The following is a 22299-nucleotide window of genomic DNA, read 5'->3' as shown; positions in this document are numbered from 1 at the left end:
ATATCATCTTGGTTATTTGTTCTTAATGCTTTATTACCATTCTTTTTGTGATCACCTCTTTCATTTTTTTTGAATAATTTAATTATATGCATGTCAGGGAGGAATAGGGATTACATGCACCTGAGTGTATGTGCCCACAGAGGCCATAGGAGGGCACCTGGTTCCCCAGTAGCTGGAATTATAGGTTGTTGGGAGTCACCTAATGTGGGTGCCAGAAGCCAAACTCAAGTCTTGTACAAGAGCAGTGTCCATTCTTAACCACTGAGCATCTCTTCAGCCTTGTGAGCCCCTCCTTTTTTGAAAACAACTTTTATTGAGCTAATCATACCTACATAAAAGGCACTATTGTAAGTGGATAGCTCAAGTAATTTTTATAAGATGAAAACACTTACTGTTTGTATTCAAGAAATAGAGAGACTAAATGTCTTGAAATAAATAAACACATTTGATCACTTATTTTAAAACAAAATGTCAAGAATATGCACTGGAGAAAGGACAGTCTCATTGATAGATGGTATGGAGACAACTGAAAAGAATTAAATTACTTAAATCCTGTCTCACACTGTATACAAAAGCCAACTTCAGATGGTCTAGATGCATACATCTAAGATGTGACACTACAAACCTATTAGAAGAAAACCTGAGAAAAGCTCTCCTGTGACCTTGCTCTGGGCAGCGACTTTCTGGAGGTGACAGATGCAGAAATGGAAAAATGACATTGTGTCAGTACAAGAAAGAAACAATTGTCAGAACAGAGAGAAATCTGTGAAATGGAAACTGTTTTTACACTGTGAGTGTGGTATGGGGTATCTTAGGGTTTCTATGCTGTGGTAAGACATGACCAAAAGCAATTTGGGATATAACGTTCATTTCATCCTAAACTTCCACATCATAGTCCATCCCCGAAAGAAGTCAGGGCAGGAACCTAGAGGCAGTAACAGAAGCACGGGGGGATGCTGCTTCCTGGCTTGCTCAGTCTGGTTTTTTTTTTGTTTGTTTGTTTTTGTTTTTGTTTTTTTTTAATACAACCCAGGACCACATGCCCATGCCTGCGCTAGCTGCTCCCACATCAGTCCTTAATCCAGAAAATGCCATGGAATTGCCTACAGGCCAATTTTACAAGGCGTTTTCTCTGTTATGATTCCCTCTTCCTAGATACCTAGTTTTGTGTCAAGTTGATAAAAACCAACCAGCATAAGGGGCTTCTATCCAAAATATGGAAATAACTCAAAACACAACTGCAAGGAAAAGAGTACAAAAATACAGACGACCATCAGGTATATAAAAGTGCTCAACACCACTAATTGTCAGAAATGAAAGGAAATCCTCCGGGGCATCATCCTGTTCCTAGAGGATGCTGTACAAGAGACGCAGGACAAGTTTGAGAGAGGTAGAGAAAGGGTCTCCCTGCATTATAGGTGAATATAGAGTAAAGATTTTGTTTTGAATTATATATATGTATTTGTGTTCGGGTGGTATGCACATGTAAGAGGACAGATGCCCATGGAGGCTAGAAGAGGGCATAGGGTCTGCTGGAGCTGGAGTTGTGGGCAGTTGTAAGCTGTAAATTACAGGCAATTGACATGGGTGTTAGGAACCAAACTCCAGTCCTCTGCAGGAGCAGTACTCGATGCTGAGCCATCTCTCCATCCCTAAAATTAATTTTTCTATTCAGAGCAAAGCCCAGCAACCCTACTACTGTGCCAGAGACATGCCTGCACTCTTAGTCCTTTTCAGTGTTATTCACAGAAGTCAGTATATGGGACCAGTGCAAACGACAGCAACAATGAGCAAATAAAGAGCATTATTTATATTCACAGTGGAATACTTACTGTTCAGCCTTTAAAATCTTGTTGTTGCAACACTATAGATAAATCTGGAGGGCATCATTTGAAGTAAAATTAGCCAGGCACAGAAAGACAAATACTTCATGATTACAGTTATATATAAAATCTAAAGTGCTGAACTTGCAGGGGAAGAGAATAAAATGGTGGTTATCAGGGTTGGGAGTAGGGCAGGGGCGGTAGCCTGGTCAGGAAAACATTGATCAAGGTATATAACATTTCAAAGTGAATGGAACATTACCAGCAACCCAGGGCCTCCTGCCTTCCACTTACTCCCCACGTGGATTGTAACTCATAAAGCTTCTGTGACTGGGGTTATGCAGTGCTTGTCTTTATGAATCTAGCACAGTTTGTTGGGTCATGATCACAAAATTGACATAGGTGATGCCTGTTCTTCCTGATTTGCTGCACCATGGGAGCAAATGTGCCTGTTTTCCTCTTAATGAACACTTGGGTAGTTCTCCAATTGTCCTACTGCGATTGTGTTCACATCTGTGTTGGTTCGTACCAGAAGTGTGCCATAGTCTAACTCAGTAGGTAGATGTGGCCTGACAGTTTTATAGAATGGCCAGTAGCCAAAGTCTAGGCTGTTCCTCCTCCCCACAACCTTGGGTGTTTTCTCTTTTGTTTGGTTTTGATCATACTGGTGTCCATATTTTTCTAACTCACATGTACTCTGGATGTCTTTGATGAAATACTTGAAAAGCTCTTACCTGTTTCTCATTGTGTTGTCTGACTTTTCTTTATTGATTTTTTTTACTTATATATTCCAATAAAAAGTCTATTGCAAAGCTTGTGTTGTAGAAGTCATGCCCTGCTCTAGTGTCACTTTCCTTTAAATGACATGTTTGTTTCCTGATATTATTAAAATCCTATTTAATTAAAAATGCTTAAGTTTGTCTCTGGTGTTTCTTTGTGTCTGCCTCCAAGGTTGCAAATGTACTCACGTGTTTTCTCCTGGAAGTGTTTTGCCTTTCACACTTAGCCTCTTGTCTGCATGAAATTAGTATCTGTATGGTGCAAATGGTAGGCTAAGATACACTCGTTTCCATGTGGTCACCAGCTAACATGCAGGCTCTGTGTCGTTCCCATTATAAAGCAATGACATTCATACAGAGTTCTAAGCTCCATGCTGTTCCATTACAGCCAACTTTACTGTTGTTGTTGTTAATATTGAAGCTAAGTGGTATATGGGTGACGTTCTTGAGACAGACATTCTAATTGAGTGCAGTTATTCAGACAAAGGAGGAAGCAGTATTAGGGAGTTTACACTCAAGTTGGAAGATGTCACATTAGTATGAGTGTGCAGGGTTTCAACCCTCACATGATGGTTTGGTTTTTTGTTTTCTTTTAATTTCACTTTTGTCAATAAGTGATGCTTCATATATTGCAATGCATATTAATGCTTTGTATATGTGTGTTCATGTGTTATAGCACATGTATTTTATAGTATCATGTTATATTCATAGTAAAATATAAAATTGACATTACACAGAAAGCATAAAATAGAAACTCTAGAAAGAAAATGATTTCTTCCTACCTTTGTATCATTTAAGGCAGGGTGGGGTTGTGACGTCAATAATTATCTGGTGGCTCAGTCAACGGTAGCTGGCTTCTCTTGTTCTGCATGTCCATTTTCTCTGTATTGTACTCAACTATGGCAGCAATATGACACAACAGCCACAGTCTGGACACCAGAACAAAGAGGAAAGAAAGGGGGTTAGCCCCTAAATCTTGACTGTAAGTGACATGGGTACTTCTGCCCACATTACTTTGGCCTAGACACACGGCATGTCCACATCTAATTGGAAAGGAGAATAATCCCTACTTTGTGCCCAGGAGGAGAACTGGGTATGTATTTTAGACAAATGATCACCTCCCACGTTATTGATTTTGGAGCACATGGCCCTTAATTTGTGTTTCTCTAAGAAAAATAAACACACAAAGACAAACACATTTTCTTTTCTCATCATATCATCTTGTTTCTAAACCTCTGAATAAAATTATTTTCAGTGTAGGCATGGAGGCCTTTCCTGTCGAAACCCTTCCATGGCCTCTCCCCTTTCACACGTCCATACCCACTGCAAGCTCCCCCCTTTCAGCTGCAGGTCTACTCCAGCCCACCTAGGATTCACAGAGCCTTGCAGTTTCCAAAGGGAGACATGTACTTCCTACTCACGATTGAATGTTTTTCTTTCCTTGTTTTTACCTGAGTTTTCTGTAACTTCTGGTCAGAAATTTCCTCTAAGAGACCCTCTCAGACTCTGGAGTAGGTGGATTCGTCTCCATTCACTTCTCTCATAACAATCTGTACTTTACTTCCAGGACAAATCGTTTTTGTTCAACCTATTTCTCCAGTTGCAGTATGAGCTTTAATGCTCTGCTCACCCCACTGTATGCTCTCCCTTGGGTCTAGCTCAGTTACTGGCATGTAAGTGCACATTAAATGCTATTTGGCTATATCTGTATATTTTATGTCTGTGACATTTATGCAGTCTGTACAGAATGTGTCCAGGTGTTTCGGGAGTCCACAGAGGACAGTTTGATCATGAGAAGTGAATCATGGAAACTGCAGATGCATTCATGCTACGCCTCTATGCCGTGGGGGCTAAGAGCTTCCAGATTAAGAATGCTTTTCCTCTTCTCTCTAAATTAAAATGCAGCAACCTAGATTTTCACTTTATTTAAGGGGTTTTCATGTTCTCTTTTATTGAGTAATGTTTTTTATGTTTAAGTTGAAAGCCCTAAAGTCAGGATATATATAACAATCAACATGAATAGCAGTTAAACTGCCCAAGCAATGGGGACATTATACTGTTACAGTCAATAAGCAAATAAACCCTATGATTCTAAGCTGTGTTTTCTCCTAGCTTTCTGGAGGTGGTGCTGAATTCCCAAAACATGGTGTGATTCAATTTTTGTAATAGTTTGCACCAGCAAAAGGTCATGTATGAGCTGTTTTGAAAAGGTGTGCTGCACAGGACTCCTTCACTGCATCTGTGCTGCACAGGACTCCTTCACTGCATCTGTGCTGCACAGGACTGCTTCACTGCATCTGTGCTGCACAGGACTCCTTCACTGCGTCTGTGCTGCACAGGACTCCTTCACTGCATCTGTGCTGCACAGGACTCCTTCACTGCATCTGTGCTGCACAGGACTCCTTCACTGCGTCTGTGCTGCACAGGACTCCTTCACTGCGTCTGTGCTGCACAGGACTCCTTCACTGCATGTGTGCTGCACAGGACTCCTTCACTGCATCTGTGCTGCACAGGGCTCCTTCACTGCGTCTGTGCTGCACAGGGCTCCTTCACTGTGTCTGTGCTGCACAGGACTCCTTCACTACGTCTGTGCTGCACAGGACTCCTTCACTGCGTCTGTGCTGCACAGGACTCCTTCACTGCGTCTGTGCTGCACAGGGCTCCTTCACTGCGTCTGTGCTGCACAGGACTTCTTTGCTGCTTGGCTTCATTCCCATGTGTGTAGACAGCCTTCATCTTCTCTGTTCTTCCTTTCGGAAACAATAATAAAACTCACCACCTTTCTATCAGTGTCATCGTGGGCTGTCAATGCTATTCTTCACTTAAGATGCAAGTAGAGACCTAATAGTCTCTACACTGACGATCTTATGGTGGAGCAGATGGGATGGTGCAGACACCCTTATCTCTGTGCTCTCACTGTGTGCTCTGCATTCTTATTCCAGAAGAGAGCCACTCTTTAAATCCATATGAATGTGAAGTTACAAGGAGCATGGATGCAGATGATATTTGCAGAGCTCGTTGCTTATTCAATGGTACTATTGAGTAATAATTTTTAAGGTCTATTTTATGTTTAAATCCAGGGAAACTTAGAAAGAGATGGGAACTGTAGGTGAAATTTTAACATTTTATTCAAGTAGCAGCAGTAAGAGCTGAAGTGAATCTTCTGCTAGCTTCAGTTTCCTCAGTTAAAGAGAGGGGATGATAAAACACTCACTAACAGTGTTCATATATGGAAAAATTACACCATCCAAGCTCTCATTCCATGACTTAAAAGGGCCAGAGTGTGTTGGCTGCCATCTACTGCAGACTTTTGTCCTCCATTACCTATTCCTCTTTCCCTCCTGTTCTTCAACATTTTGTCATCACAGATACATTTTGATACCACATCTTTGCTTGCCACCAACTCTTTTTTTTTTTTAAACATCTTTTCAACTTCAGAAATCTTTGTTGTTTCTTGTGTCTGGTGAGCATTAATTTCCTATCTTCTGATTTGTTGCCGTTCTCATTGCTGTGACCAAAATGCCCAAAAGGAAGGAGAGATTTGACTGGTTCACAGTCTCAGAGGGGTCAGTCCACAGTAGTGTGGCTCCCTGTGGTTGGGGAGCATGTGAAGGAGAAAGTTGTTCACTTTGTTTTGGACAAGAAGCAGAGAAAGAGGGGGAGAAGACAAAGAGACAAGGAGAGACAGAGACTGAAGAGGATAGAGTAGGACAGCAAGTTACTCCAGTGATTGAATTCCTCAAGCTTAATCTCACTTCTAAGGGTTGCAATAGCACCAGTTGGGAGCAAGCTTTCCATACAGGAGCCTCTGGGAGACTGAATATTCAAAGCATAACACCCTCTGACCCTGACCTTCCTCACCTCCCTCTGACCCTGACAACCACCCACTATGTGACCGGTTATGTCAGACTCCTGCACTTTGCTGCCTTGGCTGTGCTCCTGCTCCTGACTGTGTTTTTTGTTGCAGACATCATTGCCTCTTCAGGTTGCCTACCCACAATCTGAAGGAGCAGTTGTCTCTGTGCGTTCTTCCCAGGCCAAGCATTTTAGTTCATATTCATCCCCCATTGGCATTTATTACTGTCAGTTACCAATGCTCATCTCTCACTAACTTGTGAGTTCCATGAGAGCAGAGAGCCCTGCCTTACTCACCATATATCACTCACTAGTATAAATCACTCGGTAAAAGTCACTAGTATATATCACTCAGTAAAAATATGTTAAAATTATATACTATGATATGCTGTAATTTTAATTTTAATGTGTTTGTATTTTTCTAGGTTCTTGGACTTGTCCAAAACATGAGTGTCTTCCAGTGTCCAAAATGTAAACACAAAACCCATATTTTTGGTGCTGATGGTGCAAGAAAATTAGCACAGACCCTTGATCTTGATGTTCTAGGTAAGAGCTTAGAATTCTCTTTCACAGGGGAAATTTAAAGAGAAATGGCAATGAAGTCTGGCATAGACTTAACATAAGTAGATGTTTGAGGCTTTGTGTTTTTGGAGTGTTAGTATAGTGCCACTGTATGCGACAAGCTCTGTCGGGCATCTGTGAATAGGCTTGTTCATGATACGGTTTCTATGACAGATTAAAAATTGCCTGTATATTCAGTTTGAGGAGAGAGATATGGTCTGGATACCATGGTTTGAAGCCATATTTTAAAGGAGGGTGGTGGTTAGCTTGGTTGTGACATTGGACATAGACGTTAATGTATAAGTAGGTGGGCATGGCCGTGTTCCCTCAGTGTGTTACAGCACAGCTTCTAAGAGTATGTTCCTGGACTGTGTGTAAGTGCCTTCATGAGACGTTCTTTGTCAGTCTTTCAGCTGCTGAATGACAAGATCTCCTTCCGATTACTGTGATAAGAAATTGCCATTTCTACAAAATATGGCACCTGAATTTTCATTATAGATATTGTTTATTACACTGAATCCAAGAATTAAATAGTCTAGGAAGAAGGGGGAAAATCATGTGATAAGTGAAAAAAACAACAACCCAGATTTTGGGTAAACCATGATTTTATAAAAAGTCTACAAGCAAGCTATGGATATTTAAGACAACATGCTTTTTTGTTGCAGTCCTGAATGAGCTCCTGTTCAGAGCACACACAAATGTTACCAGCTTCGGGTACTTGGAAATTAAGGTCCTTTAGAGATGAAGCAATTTCAAAATGTTCTCTATTTTGAGTTTCTGAAAGTTAATGCTAAATGCATTGTTGTTATTATTCATTGCTCTGTAGTTGCAACTACAATACCAGGGGAATGCTAATGATACATTTTGATACATTACTATAGTTATCGCCACTAATTATATTCTGAAACTGGTTTTCACTTAAATAACCTAGAAAGTTCAGTTTTCCAAATCTGCATAATAGTGTAACAGATTGACTTTCACTTAAGTAATAAAGTCAATGTGTAATTATAATGGCATTATTGAATTATGCTGGTAGTGCATTTCCCTAACGAGTGGGACAGTTTGGTAAGGCATTTATTTAAATATTGAAGACTCCCAGACACTGTCAGTTCTCTCTCAAGCAGCTGCTCACAAATGTATGATGACCTAAAAGGGTGTCAGAAGTAGTAGCTGCTGGATCCTGCTGTGGAAGAGCATCTCCACACTGTTACAGGAACAATAATTAGGAGTTCCCACTCATCTACTTAATGCAGTCAGGGAAGCCCAGGGAGAGCTCCTGGCAATGCAGGAGGTGGTCTGCTTATACAGAGATTGGGACTGGAGGTGAGGAAGTGAAGCCAGGGAGACCTTGCTCAGCTCAGGTTTTCTGCAGTTTAACATCCCCACCCTAGTTCATTTCTGACCTGTTGGGTTGATCATTTCTAAAAGAGCTCTTTGAGTTTTTGAAGTTAGATTTGTCAATGTGTTTGTGTCGTGTGTGTTGGGGTGTGGGGCGGTGGCACATGTGCCGTTGTGTTCGTGCGGAGGTCAGAGAACAACTTTCAGAAGTCAGTTTTCTCATTCCACGATGTGAGTCCCTGAAATTGAACTCAGGGCCAAGTGTTTTTGCTGACTGAGCTCTTTAGACATTTATCCATGTGAACCAAAAGGAATAGTTGATGTTCCGTAGTTAAGTCTCAGAGCATCCCAGTGAGAAGTCTGCCCACCATCTGGAATGTGCCCTGATTTCTTTCCAAGATGCCCTTTCTGCCCAGGCTGCTCCTTGGGCTTCATTTCCATCCTCACTGTGTCCTCCCATGGTCTTCTGTGTCTGTGTGGCGTGGTAGGTCTCTGGAGGGCAAGTACAATGTCAGGAGGTGACTGAAATACAGGGTTGGCCTGTCTTATTCCATTCCTGCAGCAGAAAGAAGCCCTCCAGGTTTCCTTGCTCTTCATAAATCAAGATAAAAACTTTCTGGGTTTCTAAGCTCTTTATATAACATTTGCCTGCCTGTTCGGGGAGAATCTCCTACAGTCTTAAATTGACCTGTAGAAGGGACATCAGATTTGCTGCAGAGCTAATCCTTAAATGAAATAATCATATATTTTGTCATTTGACTGTTGGATATTTTATCTGTCAGTATTCTCTAAATTTTCTAAAGGAACAGAACTCTGTATGAGGGAGAGAGAGACAGAGACAGACAGACAGACAGAGAGAGAGAGAGAGAGAGAGAGAGAGAGAGAGAGAGAGAGAAAGAGAGAGAGAATGGGAATGTATATACTTTATTAGAGTGGGTTACAGTCTACAGTCTGGCTGGCTGTTCCAATAATGGCTTTCTCTCTTATCTGGTGCAAATGGCTAAGAATCTAGTAGTTGTTCAATTGACAAGGCTTGATCTCTCATTTGGTATTCAATCCTGTTGGAATCCTGAAGAAGTAGGTTCTAATACCAGCAAAGGAATGTTCCAGCAACAGGATAGATGAACTTGCCAGCAAGAGTGAAGGGAAGCGGACAAAAAAAAAAAAAAAAAAAAGCTTCCTTCTTCCATACCCTTTTATGTGGGCTGCCACCAGAAGGTGTGGCCAGATTTAGGTTGGGTCTTTCCACCTCAGATGATCCAGGCTAGCAAATCTCTCTCAGGTGTGTCTAGCTGCTTGGGTTTTAGTCAGTTACAAATGTTGTCAAGTTGACAATCAAGATTAGCATCATGGATATTTAGAAAGCTTGAAGATTGTATGAGCATAGTACACCAATATCCATGTGTGAAAATGGTATAATGAAACCCATTTTGTGCACTAACCAAAAAACATAAAAATAACTGGAACAAAAAAATGCAATTGCAAAGTTGGCTGATAATAGCAGCCTGAAATACCTGTCCCTCCGCCATACTATGTCGGAAAAATTACAATATTTTGTGACATAGATGTCTACATTGTTTATATTTCTTGGCAGGGTACTGTGTGAGATATTGACATAAAATGGAAATTTACACACATGTTTCTGTAACCTTTGCAGGGGTTTGTGGTACTTCTGAGACACACAACAAGGCAGTTTTACTTATGACTCCCTCTACTGCATTTTAGTCCTCAGTCTTCAGGTGACTGGGTCAAAGCATTCTGCTCTCCCACCTCTGGGTACAGCCTTGTCAGATGTACACAGCTGTCCATGCCAATCTGTGTACAGCCAGTGCTTCCCAAGAACACACCAGACTCACAAGTTACATGTCATGCTACATGGTTAGTAGATAGAAAAAAAAAGTGTCTCAAAAATAAATTGATATGGGATATATATCTGACTTACTTTTTAAATGTTCTTATTACACTTTTTCTATGTTTGTGTATATGTATATTGGTTGGCACATATGTGGAGAATCAACTTCAAATTACATTGTGTTGGTCCTGGGGAATCTACCTTGAGTCATCAGGTTTGGGAGCAAGCACCTTTACCTGCTGAGCCATCTTGCCAGTCCCTGCTTTATTTTATAAAATTCACTGACATATCTGGCAACATCACGAAGAACCTTTGATGCCTTTTGGGGACTACTTTGCCTCTGAATCTTTTGCTCATTCATCTCCTCCTTGGCATGCAACACAGTATGTCTGCAACAGCTACTACAGGGGAATGCCCTCTGAGCTATTCCTTGCCTGGAGGTCTTCAGCAAAGAACAAGTCAGATGCCTCATTTCTTGGTTGGTTGCCCCAGAGCTTGTACCTATCTATATGCATGCATAGTCACTCAACTGCCTTCAGTGGAATTTTTCACCCTCACTTTGCATTTGAAATTCCTATTATAGGCATTTAACAGATTGAGGGGTAGACATAATTCCACTTAGTCTGAGAGCCTTTAGTTCAGATTTTATTTCTTTCCAAAGTTGGAGCAGTGAGATTTCGAATGCCTGTGTAAGCTTCTCTGGCACTAATGTTTTCCCATGGTCTTTTCCAGGAGATGTCCCCTTACACCTCAGTATAAGGGAAGCTTCAGATAAGGGTCAGCCTGTGGTGTTTTCACAGCCTGAAAGTGAGGAGGTAAGTTATTTTTTGTATGTCTTTCTTTTTGTGCACTGTATTCTTTGTGATGTACAGAAAGAAAGTAGGGAGATTGGGTTAAACTTGCTTGTGCACAGGCCATATACGTAGACTTGAAGTCACTCACCGTGTCATGCGCTAGGCTGCAGTTGTGGATTCCAAACTCCCAGTTCAGGCAGCAGACAGTTGGCCTCCTCCCAGCATTTTCTCATGAAGAACCCATGTTGAGAACTTGCTGGCTGGCAACTGCTAACTGCTCCAGAGTGTGACACTTCAGCATTGCACCTTCAGCTGGTTGCTGAGAGAAGGGAACCTGATGTGAGAAAGCCAGGTACATTTGGTATCCAATCAGGGATGAGATTTTTGCTGTGTTTATTTCAAGGAATATGATCAGCAGCAAGGCAGAAAACCTAGTAGTGTTTCCTTAGCCAGCATCCTGGTAGAGTTTCTAAGTTGCCAAAATATGAATTTTTTAAGGATAAACATTTTATTATAATGTTTTTTTTTTTTTGAAAAATAGACATGAAGTCAGTCATGGATATATCTTCTTTCCCGCTTAGTCCTTGCTGGTTAAGTTGGAAGCTCAATTATCTGTGTGTCAGTTTGGATGTGGTTTTTGTGCCCCTTCACCAACACCACAGTCTTCCTCTCCAGCCCTGCCTTAGTGGATGGGCTCTTCCTCTCCATCCTGTCCCCCGACTCCAGCCCTGCCTTAGCGGATGGGCTCTTCCTGTCCACTCATGACAACGAGCCTGTTCATTCTTGTTCACTCCTCTGAACAAGAATGTGTAAGAACCAAGCCTGGTTAATGCCATGAATAAAGTGAGAGTAGATTTGACCTAGAATCATGAATGAACTCTAATTCACTTAGAGTTAACCTTTGGTGGGCGCAGAGCGCTGTTCCCTGGCTTGAGTGTCAGCCGATGTGGTGCAGCTGCTGGAGTGTGACCTTTGAGTAAATACAATATGGCACTTATCATTGTTTTCCTTTTCTCTGCCTTTCGGGTGTTAAATTTCCTTTCTACGTTTTCCTTAAAGAATTTTCAGATAAGCAAAACCGTAACTCTCTATTGCTCTCAGTTTGAAATGAGGATTTTTTTTTAAATTACGCACATTAAAATGACTTCCAGGAGCAGAATATTTAAAGGTAGTCTATGGTGATTCCTTACAAATAATAGTATTTACTATTAATTTCAATTATGAGTTGAGATTTTAAGGTATTCCTATCTGTTCACTATTGCTTCCCCACCCCCCGCCTTTTACAATACTCCAAAAATAAGAAGTGATGTGTTGAGTTAGAAGAATATTATTTAACAGAGAACATATAACAAATCATCCAAGGATAATACAGTTCTAAATGCTAAGCAGTTGAATTTGTGGTATCTTTGGAGTTAGTGTTTCTGTGGCCTGATCTACATGTGTGCTCACTGGGTCTTACTGTTCCTAGGTGACAGTGCTGAGGGTCCTAAAACAACCTCAGTCTTTGGAGCTACGTTAGTTTTGGTTAAGTTTCTTCAAAAAATGATAAAAAGTCTCATGCATTCATTGTCAATGTTAAATATGAAGGCTTCTAGTCAGTTTTAAGTAGAAATGCCATGACTAGGGAAGTATGTAGTGAGTGCCTGGTTCCTTGTTCTCCATCATGGAAACAATTACTTCTGTTCTGGGGTTGCAGTCGTCGTCATTGTCATTATTGGTCATATTCTAATAGTAGCAGTTGGAGGACCAGATACCAGTCAGGCTTTTATACACGATTTCTGTCCTTCTAACAACTCAGTGTGCTATGTAGGGAATCCCCCTATTGCAGATGAGGAAACTGAACTCAAGGAAGATGAATCATTTCCCAGGACTGTCACAGAGCTAGCAAATTGTGAAATAGTAAGAAGCCAGTCTCTTCTTTTCAGTCAGACCCTTTATGTTTCATCATCCTCTGGCTCTCATATTAATACTCTGACTTCTTTCATTTCTTCTAAGATACTGGCACAATGTTAAGTACATTCCTCCCCTTTCTTACCTGATTCCCATAGCATCCTTGTGAACAGATTCAATCTCCTTACCCCCTAGGCAGGAGTTTGTTTGGAAGTTTGTCCGGTCTAGTACTAGAAGGCACTTGCACACTCAGCTGATATACCCATGCTTTGGCTTCCGGGTCACCTCTTTTGCATACAGCACAGAGCTCTGGGGACAGGCTGAGGAGAATCTGCCCCTCAGGTTCTGCTGACAAGGACAGCCATGGCACAGGGCATGGGATCCTATCCTGCTCAGAGGGTCCCTGGAAATCTTGTCCAGAATGTATCAAAGTGCATTTTTTCTGGGAAACTGCCCAAGAGCCATGTTAAGAGTCACAAAGGGGATATCTGAAGGGATGGAAAAATAGCATCAGAGTCCATGTGGAGTGATTGCCAAGCTTACTACTATCTAAGTGGGACCCCAAAAGCTCTCCCTCCACTCTTGAAGCTTTCTCCCCATCTATATAGTGATGCCATGTGTGTGTGTGGCGGGGGGTTAAATGAGGTATATGACACTGCACTGGAAGATGCCAAATATATCAAAGCTGCCCTTCCCGCCTTTAGTAACTTGCTGTCTAAGGTGTCCTAGCCACCAGATGCCTGTCCTCTCCCCTGATTAAAGGGCTAGGTCCATGTATTCCTAACATGGGATCAAGGAAATGATCCCTAACAGCATCAAGGAAATGTTACTCTGATGGCCTAAAGTTCAGAGTAGCAGGATTTGAGTCATGAAGGTGGGTTCCCAGCTTGAGCATTAATGATAACTTGTCTTGATTTAAAAGACTGTAACTGAGTCCTGGAATCTGCCTCTACCTAACATGCATCTTGCCTCCTGATAACTCTCTTTATCCCCACAACACAAGTAAGTTTGCTCTGGAAGTTTAACTCTCCAGTGGTGTTTCACTTTCAGGGGAGATGAACACTACACAGTGGTGACCCAGTTAGAGGTGTGGGTTCTGGTGAATTTGAGGCATCATTTGAGAAGTTGGGAGGGCTGTGACACCAGTTAAGAAGAGCTAATGGTTGCTACCTACCCGTGAATGGGCCCAAATTTCTGTCATGGCATCAGTCAGAAAAGAAGAATCAGTGAAACACAAAATGATGTAACAGCCAGAGAATGCAGAAGAGGAAGGGCAGATGCTGGCTGCTTTGAATCCAGCTCTTAAATGTCATAGCATTGCCTCATGCTGGCAGAACTCTAACTGACCTTTGCCTTTGTGGAGACCAGTACACATGGAATGGACCGATGACAGGTGATTTGTATGGTCTTATCATTTGTATCAGATAAAAAATTAGCACACAGAATGATATCCTCTTAAAGATATTCTTGGTGAAGATTTTCAAATATAAATAGAAGATTTATTATCATATAATTTCTAGATCATCTCCCCACTGCCTTAATATGAACAAAATATGATAAACCAACTACAACTATTCCAAAGCAAAAATGAAACTAACTTCCATACAATTTCTTTCACTCTGTTCCCATTTGTTCCCAATTGCCTGCTAGTGACAGTGCAGACAGAATTCCTTTAGATGGCCTAGTAGACAGATCTGCAGTAGTAGCAGGGAATTAGTGAATGGATAGTAGTAACAGCTTGAGAAATCTCAATTGTATATTTTATATAGATGTATTTGTGGCATTTATGCTGGATGGCAGAAACAGGAATTTCATTATTCCTCAGGAAGAAATGTTCTCCAAAAATATCCACATGAGCTACTCAGTGAGACTATAGCTCTCTCTCTCTCTCTCTCTCTCTCTCTCTCTCTCTCTCGCTCTGTCTCTCTCGTTCTCGCTCTCTCTCGTTCTCGCTCTCTCGCTCTCTCGCTCTCTCGCTCTTTCCTCTCTCTCATTTTTTGGCATTTTGAGAGTTTTGTGTAGCCCAGTCTGGCTTTGAACTCACTGTAGCTGAGGATGATTCTCATACTTCTACCTCCCAACCACTGGGATTACAGGCGTGTGCCACCATGCCTGGCCAGGCTGCCCATTTCTTAGTGGCCACGTAAGCTGTACACACTCTGAGCCAGCACTTTACATGGCTTCTCATAACCCTGGAATGTGTGCTGGTCCCACAGACATCTTACAGCTATATAAACACCCTAGGAGGGATTTGTTACTAGTCCCAGGTCCTTCAGCTAATCAGTCATGACACCAGGCCTTCCATCCCAGCCTGTGTGACTCCAGGGCCGCAGTTCCACTCTCACGAACTGTTCTCCTCCTTCTAAAATCATTACATCCCACAGATTTCCCAGCACAGGGCTTCACATGCAGCAAGGACCAAAGTGGATTTGTTGAAATGATACAGCACTTCCTGAAAAAAAAAATCACAACTGTTCAACTCAGCACTTTCAGGGGCTCCATAGCGAATGCCAATCTAACCATTACCTTGAATGTGATACACTGGGGGTCTAATCTCCATTAAAGAGCAAAGGCTGAGTATGACAAATTTAATTATTCTGGAATCATCCAGAAGGTTTTGTGTTATGGTAGGTTTATGTCTCTAATTTAACATAGGCAAGTGCTAAATGATTATGGAACCAAGTCCTTGATCCAGCTGTTAGGACTCAGGCATAAATAAAGATGCTGAGATATGTTTCATTCAGCAGATGCCAGGACTTCTCCATAGTGTGCCTCACTGTAGGCCAGGACCTTGAGGCTGACTACTTTGGTTCAAAGTCCAACTTGTTACCAAGTAGCCATAATGTTTTAGACAGTCTTCACTTTTCTAGGTCATGGTTTCCTCATCTGTAAAGTGAAGATGACTAGAGAATTTATTCCCTGAGATAACTATAAGGTTATGAAATAGCTGACAAATAGGAAGTTGGATAGTTTTTAATAATAGCAGTAGTGTGGTTATAACTATATTAATAAAAATTTGTGCTTTTACAAAATCTTAGTATGGGTAGGGTGATTCACACTTGGGAGGCTGAGGCAGGAGGATTATAAATTTAAGGCTAGTATGGACTACATGGTGAAACCCTGTCTCAAAAGATAAAGAAAAGCCTCACTGTTTCATAGTTACTGTTTATGGATACTTTTTATAAGTATCTGCATTGCCTTTGTCTGAGTGAATTCTTTAAAGTCAGATCATATGGTCATTGTAACCAGACAAAGGGCACTGTGTTAGCCTGTGTCTTTGGATCCACTCTTAGAAATACATCCTGCTGGGGATCCCAGAGATGAGGTATGTGACATTTGAACCAGGAATCTTTGCACAATTCCCAAATTCACCTGGAAAAGAGATGTCTTGTGCTCTGGTCTGGGGAGAGTGAGGAAAATGACTCCAAAGAGAGAACATAGGTGCTAAGAAGTAGCTCTCTTTCAATTGGCTAATTCCTTTTATGCCAAACAAGAGTTGGCAGTATCGAATTTAGGATTTTTCTGAGGAGGAGGGAGGGTTTAATTTTTCTGCAACTCATCTAGGTTGTTAATTTACTAACATTAGAATTAGGATTTGAAATATAGCTATTGCTGGCATTGATTTCTTTCAGAAAGTCACCTTCTAAGTATTTGCTCTCAAATACTGTGAGCCCCTTTCTCCAGTAGCCCACCTGCAGTGTACCCTCACTGTCCGACTCTGCAGCCCAGACTGCTGCTTTACCATCAGCTACAGCTGCAGCCATCTGTGACACACAGTTCAGGAGTCATTCCGTGTCTGCTGGGAAACATAGAACAATTAGTCTGTTCTTTTCCAGGCCAAAGCTTACCTGCACATTGCTTCAGAAGTGGTAAGAAGATTGCAACCACCTCCAGAATGATGCCCAAGTGCCCTGGAAATTGTCCTGGTATTTGATAATCACAGACTGTCAAAAGTGAGCATTGTGGTAGTGTGTGGAACCCACGAAAATGATGACAGTCATGATTATTTTCTTTCATTTTTAAAGAAATGTCTCATTTTCAGATTTGATTTGACAGCCCATGACACACAAATAAAGTTTGTATGTATCTATGCTGACTGCTGTATTTGGGGTTAGAAAACCAGTTTGTCAGCTTCACTAAACGTTTGTTTATTCAGTCACCTCTTGAAGAACTGTGACCTCCACGATGCTACACTCCCAGGTTTGAAGAGAAATGCACTTTCCTGCTGAGTATCAATGAGTCGCTCCAACTGATTCCTAAGTGTGTCTGGATGGAAATGAAGCACCTTGCCGCCAGGCAGTTTGGTTCAGGTTTGGGTCTTGCCTGTAGTCCTGTCTTAAACTTGTTCTTCATGGAAAGGACTTTTGCTTCATGTGGCCCAGACTGGCCCAGACTTGATGAATCTGAATCTCTAGGATGAGGCCAGGGCATTGATAATAATTTTGATTATGATAGTGTTTTAGTCACTGTTCTATTACAGTGAAGAGACACCGTTACCGTGGCAGCTCTTATGAAAGAAAGCATTTAACTGGGACTTGCTAACATTTCAAAGGTTTAGTCCATTATCAGCATGGCGGGAAGCATGACGGTAAGCAGGTGAGGTAGCCATGGTGCTGGAGAGGTAGCTGAGACTTCTACGTCTGGATCATCAGGCAGCAAGAATAGAGAGACACTGGGCCTGGTTTGAGCATTTGAAGCCTCAAAGCCCACCCCCAGTGACACACTTCCTCCAACAACGTCACACTTCCTAATCCCTGTCATGTAACACCACTCCCTAATAACTAAGCATTCAAAGATATGAACCTATGAAAGCCATTCCTATTGAAACAACCACGGATAATAATTATGATAATAAAAATAACTTTTGTCAAGTGATTTCTATAGCCTTAGACTTTTTCATTCATACCAGTGGACACTGTTCATTTTATGAATGAGGGATGGACATCTGGGAAAGGTAAGTGCCTTTTTGTTGGTAGGTTCCTATTTCTAGCAGATGATGAAGCTGGCATTCAGCCACTTTTGCAGTTTGCTGCTAGAGTCCTCCCTTGTACAACATTAAGCATATTCTGATTGTAAAAGAGAGGCTTAGCATTCACTGTAGGCATGATATCGCAACCCCCTCCTTAGGAGTATTTCATGGTATTTGTTTTTCCAAGAATATACTTTGGAAACATGTGTCTTGTCTAATTGAAACACAGATAGAGAGCCAAAGACATCCCAAGGTCAGAGAGCTGTAAAGCTGCAAGTACCGATAAGAGCCCAGGAGTGCATCCTTGGTTTATGGTCAGCTATACAGAAGTGGTCTTGGCCCTTTGGCAAATCCTATGATGTCCTGTGGTGCTCTCTTTAATTGGCAGCTAGAAAGTTAATCAAAGGGCAAATATACTGTCAAACAACTACATGGACATTTCTAGCACCTTATATGGAAGAGCCAAAAAGTCAGGTTTTTGCAATGAGCAAATGATTACGTGGTTATAAAACATCTATACCATGATAGTACTCCACAGTTGAAAATGAGAAAACTGAGGATTCATGCAACAGTCTCATTAAGGTGGTGAAACATATGGTCTACTTGTGAGTGCTTTTGAAATGAAAAGGCTAATAGATTACCTTTAGCCATGTAAGGAAAGGGTAGAGATAGGAAATTGAGTTACTATAAAAGAACAGCATGAATAATCCTAGTGATTATTTCCCCACTGCAGTTCTAGAGGTGGAATGTAGGGTTTCATACATGCTAGGCAAGTACTCTACCACTGAACTACATTTCTATCCCCCTGTTTACTTTTTATTTTTGAGACAAGCTCTCACAAAGTCTCCAGGCTGATGTCGAACATGCTGTGTAAGCCAGGCTGGCCTTGAATTTATGATATCCTACCTCAGTCTACTGCATATCTGAGATTACAGGCCTGAGCCACCAGGCCTGGATGATGGAAGGCTACTCCTTTATGGTTTTTATTGCTTTGTTGTGATTTCAAGTTTTTACTACAGTTGAGTTACAGGCACATGGCATCTATGTTTTGCTTCTTTATTTTATTTTATTTTTTTTATTTTTCGAGACAGGGTTTCTCTGTGGTTTTGGAGGCTGTCCTGGAACTAGCTCTTGTAGACCAGGCTGGTCTCAAACTCACAGAGATCCGCCTGCCTCTGCCTCCCGAGTGCTGGGATTAAAGGTGTGCGCCACCAACGCCCGGCTTCTGTTTTGCTTCTTAAAATTGCATGTAAATCTGTATCTCAAAAAGAGTAAAAATTGAATGAAATCTGTATATAAGATGAAATGTTTGGATCAAGTTATCCATACTAACTCTTGAAGGAAAATCTTCATGAACACACAGTAATCATTACTCATCACTGAAAGGATAGTAAAGGCCTAAAATTTGTGTCTTATTGTCTGTCTAGTAAGGAGGCACTATAGAAGGCCATAGAGCTCGTGTAAATACTGAAAAGCAACTATTGAAACCGAACTTCACTTTAGAAAAGAAGACAGGTGTAGGCGTCAAGGGTGCTTTACTCTGTGCCCTTGTGATTGAACACACCTACTGGGGAAGTGAGAGGGACTTCCCTCAACATCTGTGATGTTGAGAAGGCCAGCACATACCATCTCCTGCTTCCTTGTCCTTCACTCTGTGATGTCTACAGATGCTTCAAGGAAATGCTGCTGCAAAGAAGCACAGCTTTGAGCTTAGATAGCTGCAGAAGGGGGGAAGACCGGAAGCGGAAGTGGAAATCCAGGAAGTGAGCCAATCTGAAAATTTCCCTCTGGCTAGTTAAGATCCAAAGAGCTGTCATCAGAGGACTGTCAACGGAGGACTTCAGAGTGTGCTACTCTGCCTGTTGGAAAAAGTGGATAGTTAGACCTATCTGTCACATTTTCTTGGGTGTAGAGAATTAACATTTCACTGTCCAGGAGGAAAAATAAACTCCCTCACTACCCATTCCAGGAAAGAAAAGGTGACCCAACTTCTGGGAAAACCTCTTCCCCAAACCTCTGTAGTTCTTTTTCTTGAGATTTCTAAGGTAGGTCACAGGGAAATCCAAAGTTCTCTGCCAATGCTTTGGTGGGTTTTTTGTTTGGTTTTGGTTTTGGTTTTTAAGATAAGGTCTTTCTATGCAGCCTGGGATAGTCTTGAACTCTTGACCCTACCTCAGGCATCCAGGTGCTGGGATTTCAGATGTGTACCCACTCTTGGCTCTGCCTTGCCCTTGAGTGGGTGCATCCTGCTAACTTGAACTTATGGAGTTGGTGGCTTACTGTGGTCACATGTCCTCTAAGGTAAGTTTGTGCTGACCCTACAGCGTTTGCCTCCATCTGATGTTTTGTTTTTTTTCTCAGTTCCAAACAAGGAAATAATCCCCAAGCTCCTACTTTGTTTGAAGAAAACAAAACCCTGTGTGTGGCTCCTGGAACATAAAACTGTCTGCATGTAGAGTCCAGGTAGCCTTGTCACTCTACTCAAGCATTTCCACTGAAAAGTGACTTCACCAATGGTCAGAGATTTTGAAAAGAAGATTTGTTCATTTATTTAGTGCACTCATGGACCGTATGTGTGTTTGTGTGTGTATGTATGCTGGCATGTACATACACATTCCCAGGTAAAGGACAACTCGTGGAAATCAGTTTTCTCCTTCCAGTGTTAGGGTTTCAGGGATCAGCTTGAGGTTGTCAGGGTTGGTGGAAAATGCCTGTACCCAACTCACTGTCTCAGATGCTTTTTGAAGGGACTGGAGGGGACTGTCATGAAATTAATACATACATATAAAGCACTGAAGATGGATATCTGAATTGGTTCAATGATAACTCCAGATCCTGCCATCTGAACTTTCCTAGATAATTTCTTGGTATCTGTGCAAGTTGAATTGTTTATTTAATAAGAACGGAACTATTGGTAGTTGTTAACTGATATATCATTGGCTTTTAGTTTGAAATTTCCAAAATACAAATGTGTTTGAACAACTGTATATATAGATGCTGGCTAACTGAGTAGTTTCTTTTATGTAGAACCTTGCCACCCTTTTTGCCTGTTTTGTTGTGAAGGGACCAGCTCCCCATTTCGGCAGCCATAACAGCCCAACACGTGCTTGCTCTGACCTTGCCTTGGTCACTTGGAGGTCAGATGCCTGCCTCGTGGCAAGGAACCAATCAGAAGTTAGCTCGTGGTACTATGCTTTATGGCTCTGGGTGTGCTTTACGGACAAGTGCACAGCAATGACGCACAGAGCATAGCAACCACCCTGGGAGGGCCTATGGGCCACATAACAACCAGTTGACCAATCAACACAGGGCAAACCCTCCAAGCCTGGAGGCACACAATCCTGAGCCTGTGCATACCCCTAGACACTCCCCTTACGCTGCCCTATAAGATCTCTATGCAGACGCTTTGCAGCGTCTTTGCTAACCACCCGCCATGGTGGGTGGATGAAAGACCCGAGCTAACATGGGGTTAGCTCGTTAAACAACTACAATAAAGCCTCTTACTGTTTGCATCAAGTTTCCACCTCCGCATGGTGATTGGGGTGGCCTCGTTCCTGGACGGAGATCCTAGGGGCCTGAGCCTTCTGGGGGTCTTTCAGTTGTAGTTGTATTGTTGGCACTTTACTTTTTCTTGGTGTGGCTCATTTGTCAGTTTTATATGCTGAAAATTTCTTTTCCCATTCTGTGACTTGCCTTTTCTTCTCATAATGCTAACTTTTGTTGAACAAAAGATCTTATACTGCTGGGGGGATGGCTAGGGGAAGGTGGGATGTTGGGGGGGAGGGGAAGGAGAGGGAGAAGGGATTGACATCTGAAGCAAGCTTGTTCCTAATTTGAACTAATAAAATAAAATAAAAAAGATCTTATACTGCTTCAAATTTCCCATACTTTTCCTTTCACTGTTGACTTTTGTGACCTATCTGAGGGCCATGAAAATACCACTTTGGTTATTTTTTTCCTTATGGATATCTGATTTTCCAGCACCACTGACAATGTCCTTTCTCCTTCTACCACCTTCTATGTAAAGTCAGTGTCTGTGTGGCCTCTATCCTAGTCCACTGGTTTGTTTGTCTTCATACTGATAACAAACTGACTTGTTTATCATCAGAATGTTCCTCAAGAATATTTTAGCAATTCTTGATTGTTGACCTTCCCATATAAATAGCTGTGAAATTCAAGGGCAACAACAGAACTGGAGAGAATTTCAGTTTGACTAAGGATGGGAGGATGAGAACCAATGTCACACCAACACTTAACAGAGGGCAGGGGAAACTATGAACTACAGAGTTTTAATATTCCAAAAGACACTCAGCAACTGAAGTTATATAGCAAACAAGGCTGACCTTTGGGCTCTAAGTAGCCATTCCCTGCCCATCTAAAGGGCTCTCGGAGAATTGCCTCATCCTGTGATGGAAATGCCTGGCTGCACCCATGCCAG

General features: G+C 41.8%; 1 protein-coding gene and 1 long non-coding RNA gene across 2 annotated transcripts in view; one reads left to right on the top strand and one right to left on the bottom strand.

Moving 5' to 3' along the window:
* The window catches only part of LOC100760955 (iron-sulfur protein NUBPL), a 189904-nt gene extending 172916 nt beyond the window's left edge, over positions 1-16988 (top strand). The window contains exons 9-11 of the mRNA XM_027416314.1: positions 6883-7003; positions 10941-11023; positions 16729-16988. Coding sequence (XP_027272115.1) covers positions 6883-7003; positions 10941-11023; positions 16729-16791 — 267 coding nt within the window. The 3' untranslated portion in view covers positions 16792-16988. The remainder of the gene's footprint in view (positions 1-6882; positions 7004-10940; positions 11024-16728) is intronic.
* On the bottom strand, positions 3400-13470 carry LOC107977399. Its single transcript, XR_003485393.2, has 3 exons — positions 13038-13470; positions 11151-11336; positions 3400-3531 (listed from the first exon to the last, which is right to left on the bottom strand). It is a non-coding gene; the product is annotated as an uncharacterized LOC107977399 (long non-coding RNA).
* Positions 16989-22299: the final 5311 nt, after the last annotated feature.

Source organism: Cricetulus griseus, chromosome 5 (genome assembly GCF_003668045.3).
Source record: "Cricetulus griseus strain 17A/GY chromosome 5, alternate assembly CriGri-PICRH-1.0, whole genome shotgun sequence".
Taxonomy (NCBI): Eukaryota; Metazoa; Chordata; class Mammalia; order Rodentia; family Cricetidae; genus Cricetulus; species Cricetulus griseus.
The sequence above is the reverse complement of the archived record's forward strand: the minus strand, read 5'-3'. Positions and strand labels throughout refer to the sequence as shown.